General features: G+C 39.5%; 2 protein-coding genes across 3 annotated transcripts; one reads left to right on the top strand and one right to left on the bottom strand.

Moving 5' to 3' along the window:
- The first annotated feature begins 2,439 nt into the window (after positions 1–2,439).
- On the top strand, positions 2,440–4,556 carry LOC110057911 (melanocyte-stimulating hormone receptor-like). The gene has a single exon (XM_020764522.2). It carries the CDS (start codon positions 2,907–2,909, stop codon positions 3,852–3,854), a length of 948 nt encoding a protein of 315 aa, XP_020620181.1. The 5' UTR covers positions 2,440–2,906; the 3' UTR covers positions 3,855–4,556.
- A 1,255-nt stretch (positions 4,557–5,811) lies between these two features.
- LOC110057818 (glycine receptor subunit alphaZ1-like) lies at positions 5,812–15,569 on the bottom strand. Of its 2 annotated transcripts, XM_089283410.1 has the most exons (9): positions 14,037–15,569; positions 13,752–13,896; positions 12,241–12,329; positions 11,321–11,388; positions 10,772–11,007; positions 10,064–10,146; positions 9,824–9,958; positions 8,675–9,012; positions 5,812–8,248 (listed from the first exon to the last, which is right to left on the bottom strand). In XM_089283410.1, the coding sequence occupies exons 2-9, from the start codon at positions 13,856–13,858 to the stop codon at positions 7,934–7,936; spliced, it is 1,371 nt and encodes a 456-aa protein (XP_089139536.1). In that variant the 5' UTR covers positions 13,859–13,896; positions 14,037–15,569; the 3' UTR covers positions 5,812–7,933. The 2 variants fall into 2 exon arrangements, with proteins under 2 accessions (XP_089139536.1, XP_020620077.2); XM_020764418.2 differs by having other exon boundaries at positions 13,752–15,569.
- Between the last annotated feature and the right edge of the window lie 78 nt (positions 15,570–15,647).

Consider the following 15,647-nt stretch of genomic DNA (forward strand, 5'->3'; position numbering starts at 1 on the left):
TTATAAATCAACAGCTCTTTCTATCATGTTAGCAGATTTGATGGGGGAGGGGGATCAGAAATTCGTAATACTTTTAGAACCATGAACAGATAGCCGTTTTTGCCCCGTGAGGTGATGGGGATCAGAAATTCTGAATGCATTTAGAATTATAAGTAGATGACTGTTTTGCTCTGACGGGTTGTGGACTGGGGATCAGTTTTTGAATCTATTAAAGCCTTGGGTGATCAGAAATTCTGAATCCTTTTAGAATCATAGATAGATGACCGTTTCATTCTGATAAGTTGTGGGCCGGGAGATCAGAAAATCTGAATCTCTCAAAAAACGAAAGGGCGATGGGTGCACGATCTTTTTTACATTAAATTGTACATTTTGGTGAAATTGGATGTATTGTCCCTGGCGGACTCAACTGAACACTTCTTTTTCTCCTTCCAATAAGCCAAAACCTTTCGGAAACACAAACTTTTTCGGCATCAAATACCAGTACCCTTCGGAATTTTTCCAAATTGGAATGCCACATTTTAGTTTGGAAGGCGTTATGGAGGAAAACACTTATTATGCAGCTTTTATGGACTGTTAACAGCGGATCTATCGGTGTTACTCGCACATCGATCCATGCGCAGTTACAACAGGTCTGGAGCTGCTTCGCAAGCCAAGTGTATGTTTTGGCTGTTAACGGCTCTTAAAGACGGTTTATTTCCCGAGAGAATTTGGAATGATCTTTACGTCATTCGAAAATGGTTCTTGAACTCATACGACAAATATCTGGGAACGGTCCGCTCAAAATAATACTCTGCTGGAAACAGCTCACACAATATCATTGATATCACCGTCAAAATCGTCATCTAGCTCTAGTATGAACAACAGTGATCCAACATCCTCCATTTAAATGAGCGCGAACTCGTTTTGCGAGTGGATTGGAACGAGACCGTCCGGACCCGTCGCGATCCATTCGACACCAAGAAATTTTCGAACTTCAGCCCGGAAATTATGGTTGAATGGATCGCGTCCACGGTTTTCAGCGCACGTTTTCTGGTTCTTTCTTAACAGGATATTTTCTAAACTACTGTAATACAAGAAGAGTGGTCGGCCTTTAAAAAAAACAATAAAAGATCGACACATCAGGTGAACAATATTACCTAAACAACCTTCGCTACCTACTTTCTTTTTTTCCTGTCACCTGTCTCAAGAAATCTTAACAACATGTATCGATATTGGAAGAAGAAATAAGAACTCGATCGACGCTGGCAATAAGGGGGTTGAATAACATTTGTTACAGTTTGGCTCTCATTTGTCTCTACAATTGCACCTTGTCCCAATGTGACTCCATATTCGCGTTTGCTCTTTCTAATGTTTTGTGATAATTGTAAATAGTGTAACTATTGAATATTCGATCTTGTTTTACCGTTATTCCTGGATAGCGAATGAATTAAGTGTAGTTAATAGCAACTGACATATATCCGGTTGCTCAAGGCAGCATTGGGCTAATCAGGCTCTGCCGAGCGTCAACTTCAAACTGAGCTTTTTTAATCAATCAACGGTAAACAAAAGATTTATGTGTATATTGTTGATCTTATTTCTCTGCTCAGTTGGGAATTAAAACTCACGATACGTAAAGCTGAAAAAGGACGCTTTAAAATACTTAAGGTGAAATTCCTGATTAGTTTCAACCGGAACATAGTTACCAAACAATATTTCATTTAAAACTTTCTTATAGCACGATCCATTAGGATGTCCATAAGACACGTCTTTTATGCACCTAATATCTTTTACTGGAGCGAATTGGAGAAAACTTAAATGAGTGTTAATTCACAGCAAGGTGAATTAACATATGAAACAAATGTCTCATGTTTCGCAGCGAGCTTATTTCAATGTGAAACTTACGTCACCGAAAGAAATTTGATAGGAATATAATTTGTCTTTTAAAATCACTTACTCATTATGCTCTTAAATGCTAAATTTTGACATAAAGGTGAAAAGGTGGAATCCCGTAAACAAAAGAAAGTAGTTTTAATAATTAATTACCTTTATTTATTTACATTTTCAATTTTAGATATCTACATCATTATTGTTATTTTGAAAAACGTAAAAAAAGCTAGGGAAAAAAAAATAAGATGTCCAGCTAATTGCAACACAAGTTAGGCAACGCATCATTTTCTGTCTCTCAGTGGTATTTAACATTTTTGAATTTTGAATTTTGAATTTTTAAGTCCAAGTATCAATAACTGACTATCAAAAAGCCTGTAAAAACCTGATGATTATAATACTTTCATACGCACAGATTTCCATGGAAACTCGATAACTGCCTGTTAAAAGAGGCCCGTCAATCAGCCCTTGCGTATTTAAATAAAATGCACTCTTTGTCAAACAACAAGCTTAACGTGTTGAGCGAAAAACTACAACTGCTATAATAAGACTTCTAAACAGAATTTTTCACACTCTGCAAAATCGTCGAGACTTTCATTTCCTAGTTGTGCTACAATTGAATTAATACTACTTTGATGGTGGTCGGAGGATCTTTATTTCGCAGTCAACCAAACCATTAAAATAATTATGCGTACTTTTTTCCGTATTTTATTTTGTTAAATGATTTCTGTTAAAATTTTACCTGCGGGCATTAGCACTGGATTGGTAATTGAGAATTCTGGCAGAAGAAAGTGTAATATTTTCCTGTTAGCAGCTGAATGACAAGATTGTCCAATGAATATCAACATGATGTACACAGGTGTGACACGAAAATCATAATAGAGGTTCATTTGTGATCAGTGGTCGACAGTTGGCTAAGTTAAACTGTTCCATTTGTTTAGAAAACGATCATCAGAGACGCTGATACAGCTACTTGTTATTGGAATTCCCTGTACAGCCGGACAAGATCAAATTAGCAACCTTTTTTTTCAGCCCCTTGCAGTATGACAGAAAACTGCTCGGTAAATTGCTCAGAGGGCAAAAACATGACACAAGACACGAAATTATGTAAGGATTTCACCTTGTTTGAAGTCGAAAGCGTTCCGCTATCGATCATCATACTGAACTCCGGGTTGAACACCATTCTTGTGATAGTGTCAATCTTAGCGAATAGTTTGGTTGTATCTGCGGTATGGAGAACTCCCTCGCTACGTTATCCTTCGATCGTGTTCCTCTGCGGTCTCGCCGTGTCCGATCTAGCCATTGGTTTGGTCGTCCAGCCCTGGTTCGTTGCTGTGGAGTTGTTAAAAATTCACGGACTTCCATCAGGAGGCGACTGTACGCTGGAAACAGCGTTTTTAGCACTGGGTTTTTTAGTTTGTGGTGTTTCATTTGGTCTTGTAACACTCATCAGTGTGGACAGATACATAGCGATTCAATATCCCCTGAGGTATCCCAGTATTGTAACCCTTCCTCGTGTGCTTTTCCTCATCACATTGTGCTGGTTAGCAAGCACTTTTTGTTCGAGTCTAATTCTTTGGCATTTTAGCGCATTTTTGTACGTCGTGGCCACTGTGATGATGGTGTTCCTTGGAACATCCACGGTTATCCACGTAATTATCTACAGAATAGTTCGTCGACACAGAAACGAGATCCGGGCACAAGAACAGGCAGTCCAAACGACAAACGAATTCAACATGGCACGCTTTAAGAAAACCGCCGTGAATACGTTCATCGTCTATTATTTTTTGCTCCTGTGTTACGTTCCTTTTTCTATCGCTTGGGTGCTGAGGATGACGGGAGCCACCAGCCTCGACAACCCGATAGTGTGGAAAGTAGCGAACACAATAGTGTTTCTGAACTCTGCCGTCAATCCGTTTCTTTACTGTTGGCGCCTTCCTGCTATACGTGCACCAGTCATGACTTTATTGAAGAAAATCTTTTGTCGCTGAACAATCACTGGAGTATGAAAACTACAAATGATCACATAGAAGACCATAGCTTTTTTTTTTTAATGACAAGGTTACCTGTGAGTAAGTGTGCAACTGACGTTTATAAACCGGCTGAAATTGCCGTGTTGTGGAGATGCTCTCATGTTAGTGAATTGTAGTAAGTACTAAACACGGATTTGGGGAGAGCTTGACTTAAATATATCGACGTTTTTGTTGTCAAAATTCGTCCGATTTTTGTCGATGTGGCTTGCTAGTTTAAAGGTTTCGTTTTACTTTGAGGCATCCATGCATTAAGGAGTTTTTAGCTTTTTCGTGTTCATACTATAACAAGCTGGTAAACAACTCAGATTATCATTCGATGCATTTTTTCCTTCCGTTTCATTGGCCGAGAGCCCACCACGTGCCCTGCAAATAACTGCCTACAAATAATGGTCTGCTCATGCGTAGTACCGTCTAAATGTGTTTTGCTCACTGCAAACAATATTCTGCTCATCCGTAATTGTAACCACGCTCCCGAGTGAAAACTGAATAATCGCCGATGGCATTATAATATTCACGTGAGATGGTGTTAAGCTGAGGCTAGAGTATTGGCCTAAAAGTTTATAAATAAATAATTCAAATACGTAACGAATTAAACCGCTCATGTTATTATTTACTAATATTATGGAAGACACTAGCTAACTAAATTGTAGACTGTGAAAACTTTGAACGACCACTTTACCGCCGGCAATCAAGCGAAAAGCGCCTTATGCGACTCATATTTGGGGTTTTGGGAACTTAAAGAAATTTTAAAAAATGACATCAATTAAGTAAGTAGGACGGAAAAAACGTTTTAGTAACCTTTTGTAAGATTATGATCCAAAATTTTAGAATAGTAAAAGAATCAGTCGTTTATTTTGCATAGTAGTTGTTATTACGGATGCAAAATGATAGACCTTTTAGCTTGTTTGTTCTCTTTTTGTTTTGACGTTCTGCAATACTAAGGATTTCTGCTTTTACTGGGATAACTGTTCAATAAACTCAAACAATGTGCCTCCCAATATTTGCATTGCAAGACCTGAGGTTGTTTGTGCTTGACACGTTTTCTGTTTATCTCTCTTCATATTTTGCACGGTGTTCATTTGAATGTGGAAAAGTAATATTCGTTTTGCCTCAACTACGCTATACGATTGGCTTAAAAAACTCGCGCGTCTTTCTCGTCCGATCAGAAGTAAAAACAGAACCTATCGTAACTAGCCCGCGCCCGTTTTCGGTCACGGTTTTCCGGGCAATTTCCTTTCGCCTAACTGTTTACGAGCAAGTTCTTTTCGTGTTGCGTAGCTGTTTACCCCGGGGGAGGTACTTTGGGAATTTCTGGGTGGGGATGTGCCGCTGGGACCCTGGAACCCTTAGTCTATACTAGAGCTAGTTCAGCTGAATTTTGCTACCCTATACTAGAGTAAACTCCCCAAATCCCCCCATCTATCGACACTGTTGAGGCTGATTAGCATAAATTTAAACTTGCCGATTTGATTTTTTTATATTTTTGAGTGACAATTCCTGGTTTCCTTAGTCTAGATAAAATCTTCAACCAACTGGTCAGTTTTTGTGAAAAATTATACCCTATTCTAGAGCCAAACGCTCTGATTTATATACCCTATCCTAGAGTAAACTGCTCGAAAACCGTACCCTTCACAGCGGCACATACCTATATAGCCCATATATGGCAGTGCCCCCCCCCCCCCCCCCGGGCTGTTTACCAGCAAGTTCTTTGTGTGTTGCGTGGCTGTTCACCAGCAAGTTCCTTGTGTGTGGCTTAGCTGTTTGAGAACAAAACGTGAGCATTTTTTCTTCATTTTAATTTGACTACAACATGCAAACACATTGCATCAGAGCGAGGATCGATACTCAAGTAGCACCTTACTTCGATCGCGAGCGTGATCGCACGATTGTGTGACTTTGAAATAACCTTGGAGCATTTTTGAACAAACCTGAGTAAAATAATACCTTGCCTGCGTCGCATACGGCCTAAACCGCCGGTTTAGACCATACCGGGGATTTTGTGACGCATCCGGCTGCAACACATGCTAAATAATACCTTATCGAGAATTACGTTGATCAGTTTCCTTGAGAAACTTCGAATTAGTTCTGAGCACCTTGATCATTCTGCACTGAATTTGGGCACAAAAGCTATAACACAAAACGTACAGACTTGTTGCTGCCATGCATAGCATTTATTTAGCTTTCGGGGAGTATCGAGGAAGCTCCTAGGAAACATTCTGGTGTGCTATGCTGCTTTTGTTTACCTCATATCGATTTATTTAGCAGTACTGAAATGTGTGATTCGTCATTTCGAAATAACGAAAATGAATCGTCTCTGGCTTACACAGATATTTTTGTATCGTTTCTGTAAAGGTTATATCGCTGAATTAAGAATTCGACTTGGCAGCGGTGTCAAGTTGACTGCGTTGAGACAAACCCAGCCCCAATTGTGACTGACTTTGATGTCAGTTAAACTATTTCTGCCCCTTACTCACAAGGAAGCACTGTGTAGCAAACTCTCTAATTTACATTGTTTTTCAAAACCATAGACTGATTTCCAGCGCTGCTGGTATGGCCCAGATCTTACACAAGGGGGATTCTTTATACAACTTGCTGTCAAAGTGCACTCGGCAATCGTTTTTGCTTCTTTGTGAGTTACCATAGAAAGTGTCTGTATTTAACTCTAATTCTAGCTTGCACTTCAGTGAAAGTTTGGCAGGGAATATCAAAGCTCATTCGATATAAAACAATTGGTAATAAATTATAATGATTATAATTCATAGCCTCTTTTATTCTGCTTGTAGGACAAGCAGAATAAAAGAGGCTACATATGCATCTTACTGGCCTAACCTACTTCACATTTTCAGCATAACAGACTTGTCAGTGTAAACAAGTATAATTTGGCTAGAAAAGGTTTCACAAGACAGTACACAATGACCAGAGTCGTAGAAATCATTCCATATTTGTACCATCTGAGTTGTCATCTAAGCAAGCTTGTAATAAACGGTCTTTACTTGTTCTTTAAAGACTCATTGTCTCTAAATAAATCCGTTTTAGTAGTTGGTTTTATGTCTATATATGCGTTGTTCATGTTTCAAATAAATGATGAAGGATCACTACAAAGAAACGTATTACTGTTAATGAGGTAACATGCATGTATTGCATGTCCGATCATGTACGCACTGCGTACCTATTTTTGTAAATGGTTCTATAGCTATTCAGAGCATACAGAACATACAGAGATGTGTTCATAGTATAACAGAAAAGAGAATATATTACATGTTTTCAAAATGTTGTTCTGACAGTAAATAAAGGTTCAGTTCAATGTTTCAAGAAGTTGAAGACATTGAGATCTTTAAGGTGAGTAGAATGCTGGTTCCAGAGAATAGTCGCTGTGTAAGCTATTGTTTGTTTTCCAGATTGGTACGTACTTCTGATATGTATAAATTTTGCCAAGATGCATATCTAGTATCGTATCCGTGTATTTTACTGGCGTTTTGAAAGAAATCTTGAAACAAGTTTGGTATGAATAGGAGCCCTTTATGCCAAAGATGCGTGAATTCAGGGCTTGGAGTCTCTTAACGTTATTTACTGTGAGAACATCTTGAATGGACCCGTCCATTTATGCAAGCCTGGTTGGTTTTTTTTTTTTACATTTATAAAGCCCTGTCCAAACGGGAAATGTTTGGCGATCAAACACGATCAACCATTGTTTGGTGACCAAACATTTTCCCGTTTAGACACCTTGTTTGATCGTGTTGGATCGTCTTTGATGAAATTTGAACGAAGTCAAACATTCGATCAAACACTGTAAACATTTTGTCCGTTTGAACATGTTTGATGCCGTTTGGTCACACAGTACAACATCAATATGTTTGTCACCAAACAATGTTTGATCGTGTTTGATCGCAAAACAGTTCTAGTTTCGACAGGGTTTTACATGTATTTCTTTGAAAAAAAAAAACTCAATGCAAACAGAAAAGCCAGCTGGAACTCCCAATATTGCATTCAGCGCTGGCTTGAGTTCTAAGTAAATTTCTAATTGGCATCTACGACTATTAGCAGATACCATGGTTTTTGTCTCCTTGTCCACAATATCTCAACCAGTAAATGAGGTTAAATATTGCGAAGAGAAGAGGAAATGCAACCCTTGAATAACTTTCCAGTGAATGGGAGTTGAACTGGAAGTAGTACATCTTGGCCTCTTGGGCGAAAGACTTTCGACTTAACGAGGATCTAGATCTGTCCTCTTCATTGTTGTTTGTCGTCACAGCGAGACGAACAGTACTCGAACTTGAAACGCTTTCATTCTCCATGCCTTCCGTGGCGCCCTCGGATTTCAGTGACTCGGCGACTTTAACCAAAGTACAAGGCTGAGATCGGATGAAAAGAACAAGATGTCATTGATTCGCGAACATTACATTTTGAAATAGGATCTATGTCACGGTTTGCGTATCTTTGAGGAACAGAGTGGCGCAGTGGTGAGAGCGCTCGCCTCCCACCAATGAGTCCCGGGCTCGATTCCCGAACCCGGGACTCTGCTCCGAGAGGTTTTTCTCCGGGTACTCCGGTTTTCCCCTCTCCTCAAAAAACAACATTTCCAAATTCCAATTCGATCCTGGAATGCACGGACATTTCTGAACGAGTTCTTGTGAACTCCTTGGTGCTCCGTGGGTAAACAAATTACATATTTACATACATTATTTACATATATTTACATATTTTTTTACATACTATTAAATCTTGAAAAGTTTACCCTAAATTTTTGAAGTTCGTCTCCAAACTACAAGTTAGCATACCTCATTCATGTTTGATTCCTGATATTTCATTAGAGCACAGTGCACCGCAGCATACTCCATCAAGCTGGCAAATACGAACACAAAACACGTGATAACGTACACATCAAGAGCTGTAGCATACGACACATTTGGAGTGGCGCCGCCGCCGTGGAGGAAGTTCCCCATGGCTAGAATAGTTATGACTCCAAGGGAGACGCGGGCAGGGGTGGATTCCGGGTCAATCCAAAATGAGATCCAGCTGAGGAGAACGACTAGAGTGATAGGAAGGTAAAACCCATACACGTAGAACATCAGGCGTCTTTTAAAGATAAATGTAGCCTCAGGCTCGGAGAAAACACCTGCAGAAAAAAGGCGGATCGAAATGGTGGCATGCATGAGAAAAATGAAGGCAATGAATATTTATCCACTATAACTAACTTGTACAGCGAACTTAACGGAAAAGTTTGACGATTTTGTTGTCATTCCATTGTTATAGCCCACGAGTGAAGTCTCTTCTTCGACTGGACGAAAATGCATCGCGCGAAACTGAATGAGTGCTCCATATTTTGTTCCGACGAAAGGGTAACGCTGGAAAACTTAGCTTTTCCAAACTTGCTACGGTGTTTAATATAATTTTATTAACTTCAAGCTGACAATCAACTGCGTGTAGGGCCCATTCGTCAAAGACTGTGGAAAATTTATGCGCGCGACGCCTCGAGCAGAATAGAACGGTGCAATGAATTATAGATGGCAAGGCACTTAATTACTATCCCCATAAATAACAACGAGTTCTGTTTAATCTTGACACTCAAAATTCCCCTTTGTAACATTGAGGTTCTTGGGGACACTGTTTCCCTAGGGGCCAGTAATAATCTGAATGTGGCTTGTATTTGTAGCCGATATAACGCGCGCTCTGATTGGCTAATTCTAGGGAATTATTCTCCCGTAATGCCCACGGGCCGATTACGGGCCCGCAAAACCAAAGCAAAAAGCCGTATCAACTTATTAACCTCGAACGTTCGATCTTTACGGGAAAATCTCAAACCTCCACCCCGCCGTATTGACCTCGCTATCGTTCGGTCAATACGGCAAGGTCTCCGCTTGAGAGTTTCCCGTAAAGACAGAAGGCTCGAGGTTAATAAGTAGTTACAGTTGAAACTTATCGCAAACCTGTGTTGTAGACTCCTCTCTTATCTTTGCTGACCACTGAACTTAAGTCATACTGAGGAATCTCCATGTCTTTGGGCACAATCACTCCATTACCATTCCTCCATCTTACGATCACGTTATCCTCCGTCTGGGAATCTTATGTGAGAAAAAAATCGTTTTTTTTTTTCTACTGTTAACAGGAAATAGGCCACCTTTTACCACCCAGTAATTGCGATGAAAGTTGAAAATTTTTGTACTTACAGCAACCAACATAGAAATGGCAGGTCTGTTGATCCATAGGAAATTCACGAAAATTCATCTGACAGGCAAGCACGGTGGTGATTCTGAAAACAAATGTCGAGGAAACGTAGCGGTGTGCTTAAAGTTATGCAAAAATTCAACGTTTTTGTAATAATTGGGACACCGAAAATGTGGCGAGACATGATCATTTTAAGCTACCGTTAGACAAGTTAATGTACCTATTCAAGAAATGCTGTGTTTGGCGACACAGTCTTAAAGAAATGTTTTTTAAGGGGCTAAACGTCTTCGTTCAGGATTTGATGCGTGATGCCATAGTCAAAAAAATCTAACCTCGTTCTTATAAGTAACTTAATAACAAAACGTGCAAGAGTTAGATTTTAGGCTCTATTTTCGCAACCTGCGTACACAACTGCGATAATCTCTCCCTCTCAACAAAGATTTATGGCTGTGGCAATGTCGATGGTTAAATTCGCTTGTTAGGTATTTAGGGTGTATATTTATTTGCCATCAGTGTTCTACTTTCCCCCTTCAAAAAAGATAAAAACAAAAGATAAAGAAAAATGAAGAAAGAAAATGACTGAGGCAAGTGGCCCGGCTTGCCTCATACTGGCTACAGCCCTGAAAATAAACTAGAAGTGAAGCCATTAACCAGTCTGACGTTGTCACCAAGCTTGCATATTTTAGCTTGTTCTATTCGCAGCACCCTACCTTGCGCTCAGTAGAATGCTTCCGTCAGGGCTGATACCGAACAGAACATTTTGAGTTGGTACCATGTGAAAACGCGCTTCCTTGCTGTTCCGGAAGTAAACATCAGGCTGCCAGACATGCTTACTGAGTGCCGGACTGAGGATCACTCTCTGGTCCGCTTCTTTTCCCGGAAGTGGCCTGTACACAAGGCGCGTGTCCTTCCAACGCTGTCGGAAGAACATGTCTAGCGAGAATTCCTGTGGGAAGATACAATTATACTTCACTCTTGATTAAATTTTATCAAATCACCCATAACTCATAACATCGTGGAAAGTCATCTTGCTGGAACTCTTGTAACTGTCTGCATTTGCGGTGAATAAATGAAACAAGCATAACGATAAAGAGAATAACTACGCAGCAAAATTATAAGTTATAACAACAACACAAAAGCCATCAATGGCCAAGTTAGGATACAGAGTTGTCTGAGGTCCATCGAATTCTCACTGAAGTACCAACGTACAATTCTTGTCTGCATTTCTGTCTGATATGCGAGAAACGGACTATACGTACCATATCCTTTTCATTGATGGAGCTTACACTTGATACATATGTCTCCACATCAACCACAACTGGGCCCCCTAAAGAAAAGATAAACTTACATTGCTTGTTTACAGTGAAGCTCCTAAGAAATGACACTGTACCTTTAAAATGTTATTAACAATTTCAGACGAAGGCGCTTCGGAGTTTGGAAGTTGTAGGTTTAGTTTTGTTATGTTTATCCTTTCTTGCTATTTTCTATACATGTTGTACATGAGATCAAAGCCCTTGTTTCCACTTGCTACCCTGTTATGGACAAGGTTCCTCATTTGACTCCCTCTTGTTAAGCGACCCCAATCTCGTTCCTTGAATCCTCGTTTCTTACTGCGCAAGCTTAACGAAACGAGCGACATTCGAGAGTTCCGTGGTTGCGGCTCGATTTTGATTGGTTTTAAAAACGATAGAAATGAGCGGAAGTAGAACATCAGCGTGTCGGTTGAGCCACGTGTTTGTTAGCTAGGCATGCGCATTTGAACCAGAAGTCTGATCTTTTCGGAATTCCAATCAGCACTCGTTTCCCGACCGCTGGTCAAGGGGAGCGAAGACTCCGGGTCCGAAGTGGAAAGGAAGAAACTTGTCTTTAGGCGTACCCAACATGGCCGTGTATTGCATCGGAAGTTTACGAAACCGAATCATACCCGTCCGGCCACTGTAATAACAGTCTTTTAACTGTTACTCGCCCTCCCTCAAGTTCCTAAATTAAAATAATTATGCCCTGGCGCCAAGTAGAATTTTAAATATCATAACCGGTGTATTTATGGCCTATTACGTTAACTTTCAGTTTATTTTTTTTATTTTTGTTGCTGGGTGTAGCTAAGTAACTCGACCACCATAAACTAACATTGAGCATTCAGCACTAAGATTCAGCACCATCATGACTTAACGATCCTTACCAGTCGAATTTGGTCTCACGGAACCGTCGTAGCCATTTTTAATCCATACAAGTAAATCATCAACGCTTCTATTGCAGGCTTCATTGCATCTAATAAACAACAAATATCGCAGCAACAACAATATGTAATAATGCAATGAAGAATACAAAAGCAAAAACCGACACAACGTAGGATGATTTTAAATATCGGCTACATAAAAACACGTACCAATGTAAAATTTTCCATTGTACCTGAAGAAGGCTGGTTTGGCCAGCCAAAATATAGTACACCTTCAAAAAATCATCCTTCGTTGTGTCGATCGGTTTTTGCTTTTGTATTCTTCATTTTATATGTAAAGCCGATTAGATCACTGTTGATCCAACGTATACCAGCAGGATCATCGTTCCGGTTGTGGGTTGGGTTGTGGTTTGTGGACTGCTTGGCAAAGCTAGTTGATTTGGATAGGGCGGTGATTTAAATTAAACCCCATCACACCTCCGGGCTGTTTTGTCTGTTTTGGACACCTGCTACCTCTAATAAGCACGGTGACGCTCTGCTCCTTCCCACTGCGTGAAATTCAAGTCATAACAAAATTCCCAGAAACCGTTATTTTTAGACGCTATGGTTGTGTTAAGATAAACAATTCAACCGCAGCATTAGCATTGTTTTTCTGTCTTTTATCAATTAAATAAATAACATACCCTTTATATAAAAATACTACTGTTAAAATAATACACTGTGTTGTTTTTATAAGGACGGTGACTTCAAAACAGTTCAGCTATATTGCCGACAGTTGTTTGCTTCTACCAGCGTTTAATTAACACGGCGTGACCGCAGTCTTTTGAAGGTCGGCTTATAGCTGGTGAAATAAACTATATTTCTGCATATTTCTCTATCTGTTTATAAATAAAAATCTATTCTGAGAGACTAAGGAAATTGCAAACCTTATTGCGTAAGTGAGTTAAATGCTAGCACTGAATGAGCCACCCAACGGGTTTATACAAAAATTAAAACTATTCTAAGTTCAGCTATCGATCTGTTTTGGAACAACATTGCAGTTGTTTCAGAAAGAGCTGTCTTTCTATTCCGCCCGTCTTATTAACATGCTTATACCTTAAGCCCAATCTATCACAATACCTTAACAAGTTTGCCAACCTCGAATTCAACGTATTTTGTATGCATTTAGCTGTTTATGGTTAAGAATTTACCGGTTTTTCCGAGCGAGTACTATAAAACATGCTTGGATCGAATCATTGCAAAGTTGATATTAAACCTAATATTCGAATTGTAAGGAAAAATCGTTTTTAGGCTCCCATCGTTCTATTCATGGTACGTTGAATCCGAATCGAAAACTCAGGTGCTATAGCTTTGTTATCAGGAAACGTAAATGTGATTAAATTCTATCAGAGAGAAGAGCTATTTTGAATGGCATGAAAGATGTCTTTCATAAATTAGTATAGACATGCAAAGTGTTATTACATCCTTCAAACTAAACTCAGAGAACTGATTTAGTTTACGTTTTAGATACATACCCTCCGTTAGCAATTTTCAGGAAGCTAGCCAAGTACAAAAACCTCAAAGCCATGCCAGCAGGGAATTTTCCTCCATTATCAAAATACCTTTGGGAGATTAAATGCATTCTCCAGCAACGTACTTCAAAATGACAACCACGTTTGACTAAAAACAAAGACAGAGCATTTTAAAATAGAATACACATGTATAAAAGCAGAAACCGCTATGGCATTGTTCCAAGCGCCCATAGAAAAACTCTTTCAACTTAAGTCGTTTTAATAAATAACAGAATGTTGTTGTTATACCTGAGGACTTTAGCGAGCTCCTGACGCTTCTGTCGTAGCGATATATCCGATCAGCTTTACCGTACACAACCTCTCTGGACAAAAATTCAAAATGTGCAAGTTTCCCTTACTACTACAACACATCTCCCCCCGTATTCTTGAACTAACGACATTTTTAAAATTATCACCTTGACGTCTAGGAGTTAAAAGCAGGGGTCCAGCTTGTGACGTCTAAACGGTTCACCGGCGCAGATAAAGATATTACTGCCTACAGCGGGTTGTAAGCAGTTCTGTTTATTATATACCTCTCGTTATATGGTTTTATCCACTCATTAACTCGTTTGGAAATTTCCAAATGCGAAAACACGAAAGCTCTCTGTTAAATCCTCTTTCCACGACACTAAACCCGACATAAGCTCAGGAAAGGAGAAAATGCAGGTTTTTGCAAAGAGTTAATGAAAAACGAACTGATAATTTATTAATAACTGGAAACCGCCAACCCCCAAGTGCAGGGATGGAAGCGACTCATCATAAGCTTCCAGTATTGGTACGTTGAAAACCTTATTCCCTCAGTCTGGGAATAGTTATTTGAAAACAATAATCGTTATAACAGCGAATAGTTGATTTGCACTCGTGTAAAATACGTCGAGGTCAAGACTTTCTCTGTCTCTTGCGCGACGAAATGTGAAGCAATTTGTTGGAAAATTAAATGGCAGCTGGAGGCCATCAGATATAAACAACAGGCCGGCAGGTGCTACCACACTATAAAAGTACTTAATTGACTAGCTTAGAGCTGTACAAAGTTAAATTATATCCTTCTTATGAAGATCACTGATGAGTCAACGAAAAAGTACACATAAGTTATGAATGTCGCAAATGCTAATAGAACAATAAGGGCGAGCATGGATGGCGCCGTGATGAGAGCGCTCGCCTCCCACCAATGTGTCCCGGGCTCGCTATTCTTGCCCGATGCCATATGTGGGTTGAGTTTGTTGTTGGTTCTCGCCTTGCTCCAAGGGTTTTTCTCTGGGTTCTCAGGTTTTCCTCTCTCCACAAAATCCAACAGTCCCAGGATGGAGGACCTGCATATAAGGCTAATGTGGCTTCCTCTATAAATATTTTATTTTATTTATTTATTTATTTACTTATTTATTTATTTATTTATTTTAAGATGACAACTCTTGTGTGAAATGAATTAAGCTACACCCAACTACAAAAAGAGAGGGGGGAGGGGCGGGGGTTACAAATCAGTTAAGTTCGCGGACCGAACATGAAACTGACCAATATCAGCGCTGGAAAAAAAGGTATTTTAAAGTTTTGATAATTAACAATTTGCCTCCCAAGGGCTTAAATTAACGCAGATAGGGCTTTGCAGTCTTAACACTTGTAATTTCATCAGTGTGTACAAATAACGGAAATCCTGGCTAGATGTGTCGAATGCTAAAATGACGCTCTTTGTAAAACCCGTCAAAATAACTTTAAAGGAAAACATTGTTTTAGAGGTTAGAATATTTCAAATGGATCAGTACTGGCCCAATAATGACCATTAAACATTTGAAATAAGGCAGAAAAAATAAATTAAATAAATAAATAGGGCTTTGACCACAGATGAAGTCTTAAAACCCCAGGTAT

The sequence above is a fragment of the Orbicella faveolata genome, unplaced genomic scaffold (assembly GCF_042242905.1).
Source record: "Orbicella faveolata isolate gen_17 unplaced genomic scaffold, um_ofav_v1 contig_12, whole genome shotgun sequence".
In the NCBI taxonomy this organism is placed as follows: domain Eukaryota; kingdom Metazoa; phylum Cnidaria; class Anthozoa; order Scleractinia; family Merulinidae; genus Orbicella; species Orbicella faveolata.

Bases quoted from the DNA above. Each gene is read 5' to 3' on its own strand.
- LOC110057911 (XM_020764522.2), top strand. From the start codon at position 2,907: ATGACAGAAAACTGCTCGGTAAATTGCTCAGAGGGCAAAAACATGACA.
- LOC110057818 (XM_089283410.1), bottom strand. From the start codon at position 13,858: ATGCATTTAATCTCCCAAAGGTATTTTGATAATGGAGGAAAATTCCCT. The intron at 11,008-11,320 runs GTACGTATAGTC...ATCTTCCCACAG, and splicing joins CCATCAATGAAAAGGATATG to GAATTCTCGCTAGACATGTT. The intron at 10,147-10,771 runs GTAGGGTGCTGC...ATTTGTTTTCAG, and splicing joins AGCATTCTACTGAGCGCAAG to AATCACCACCGTGCTTGCCT.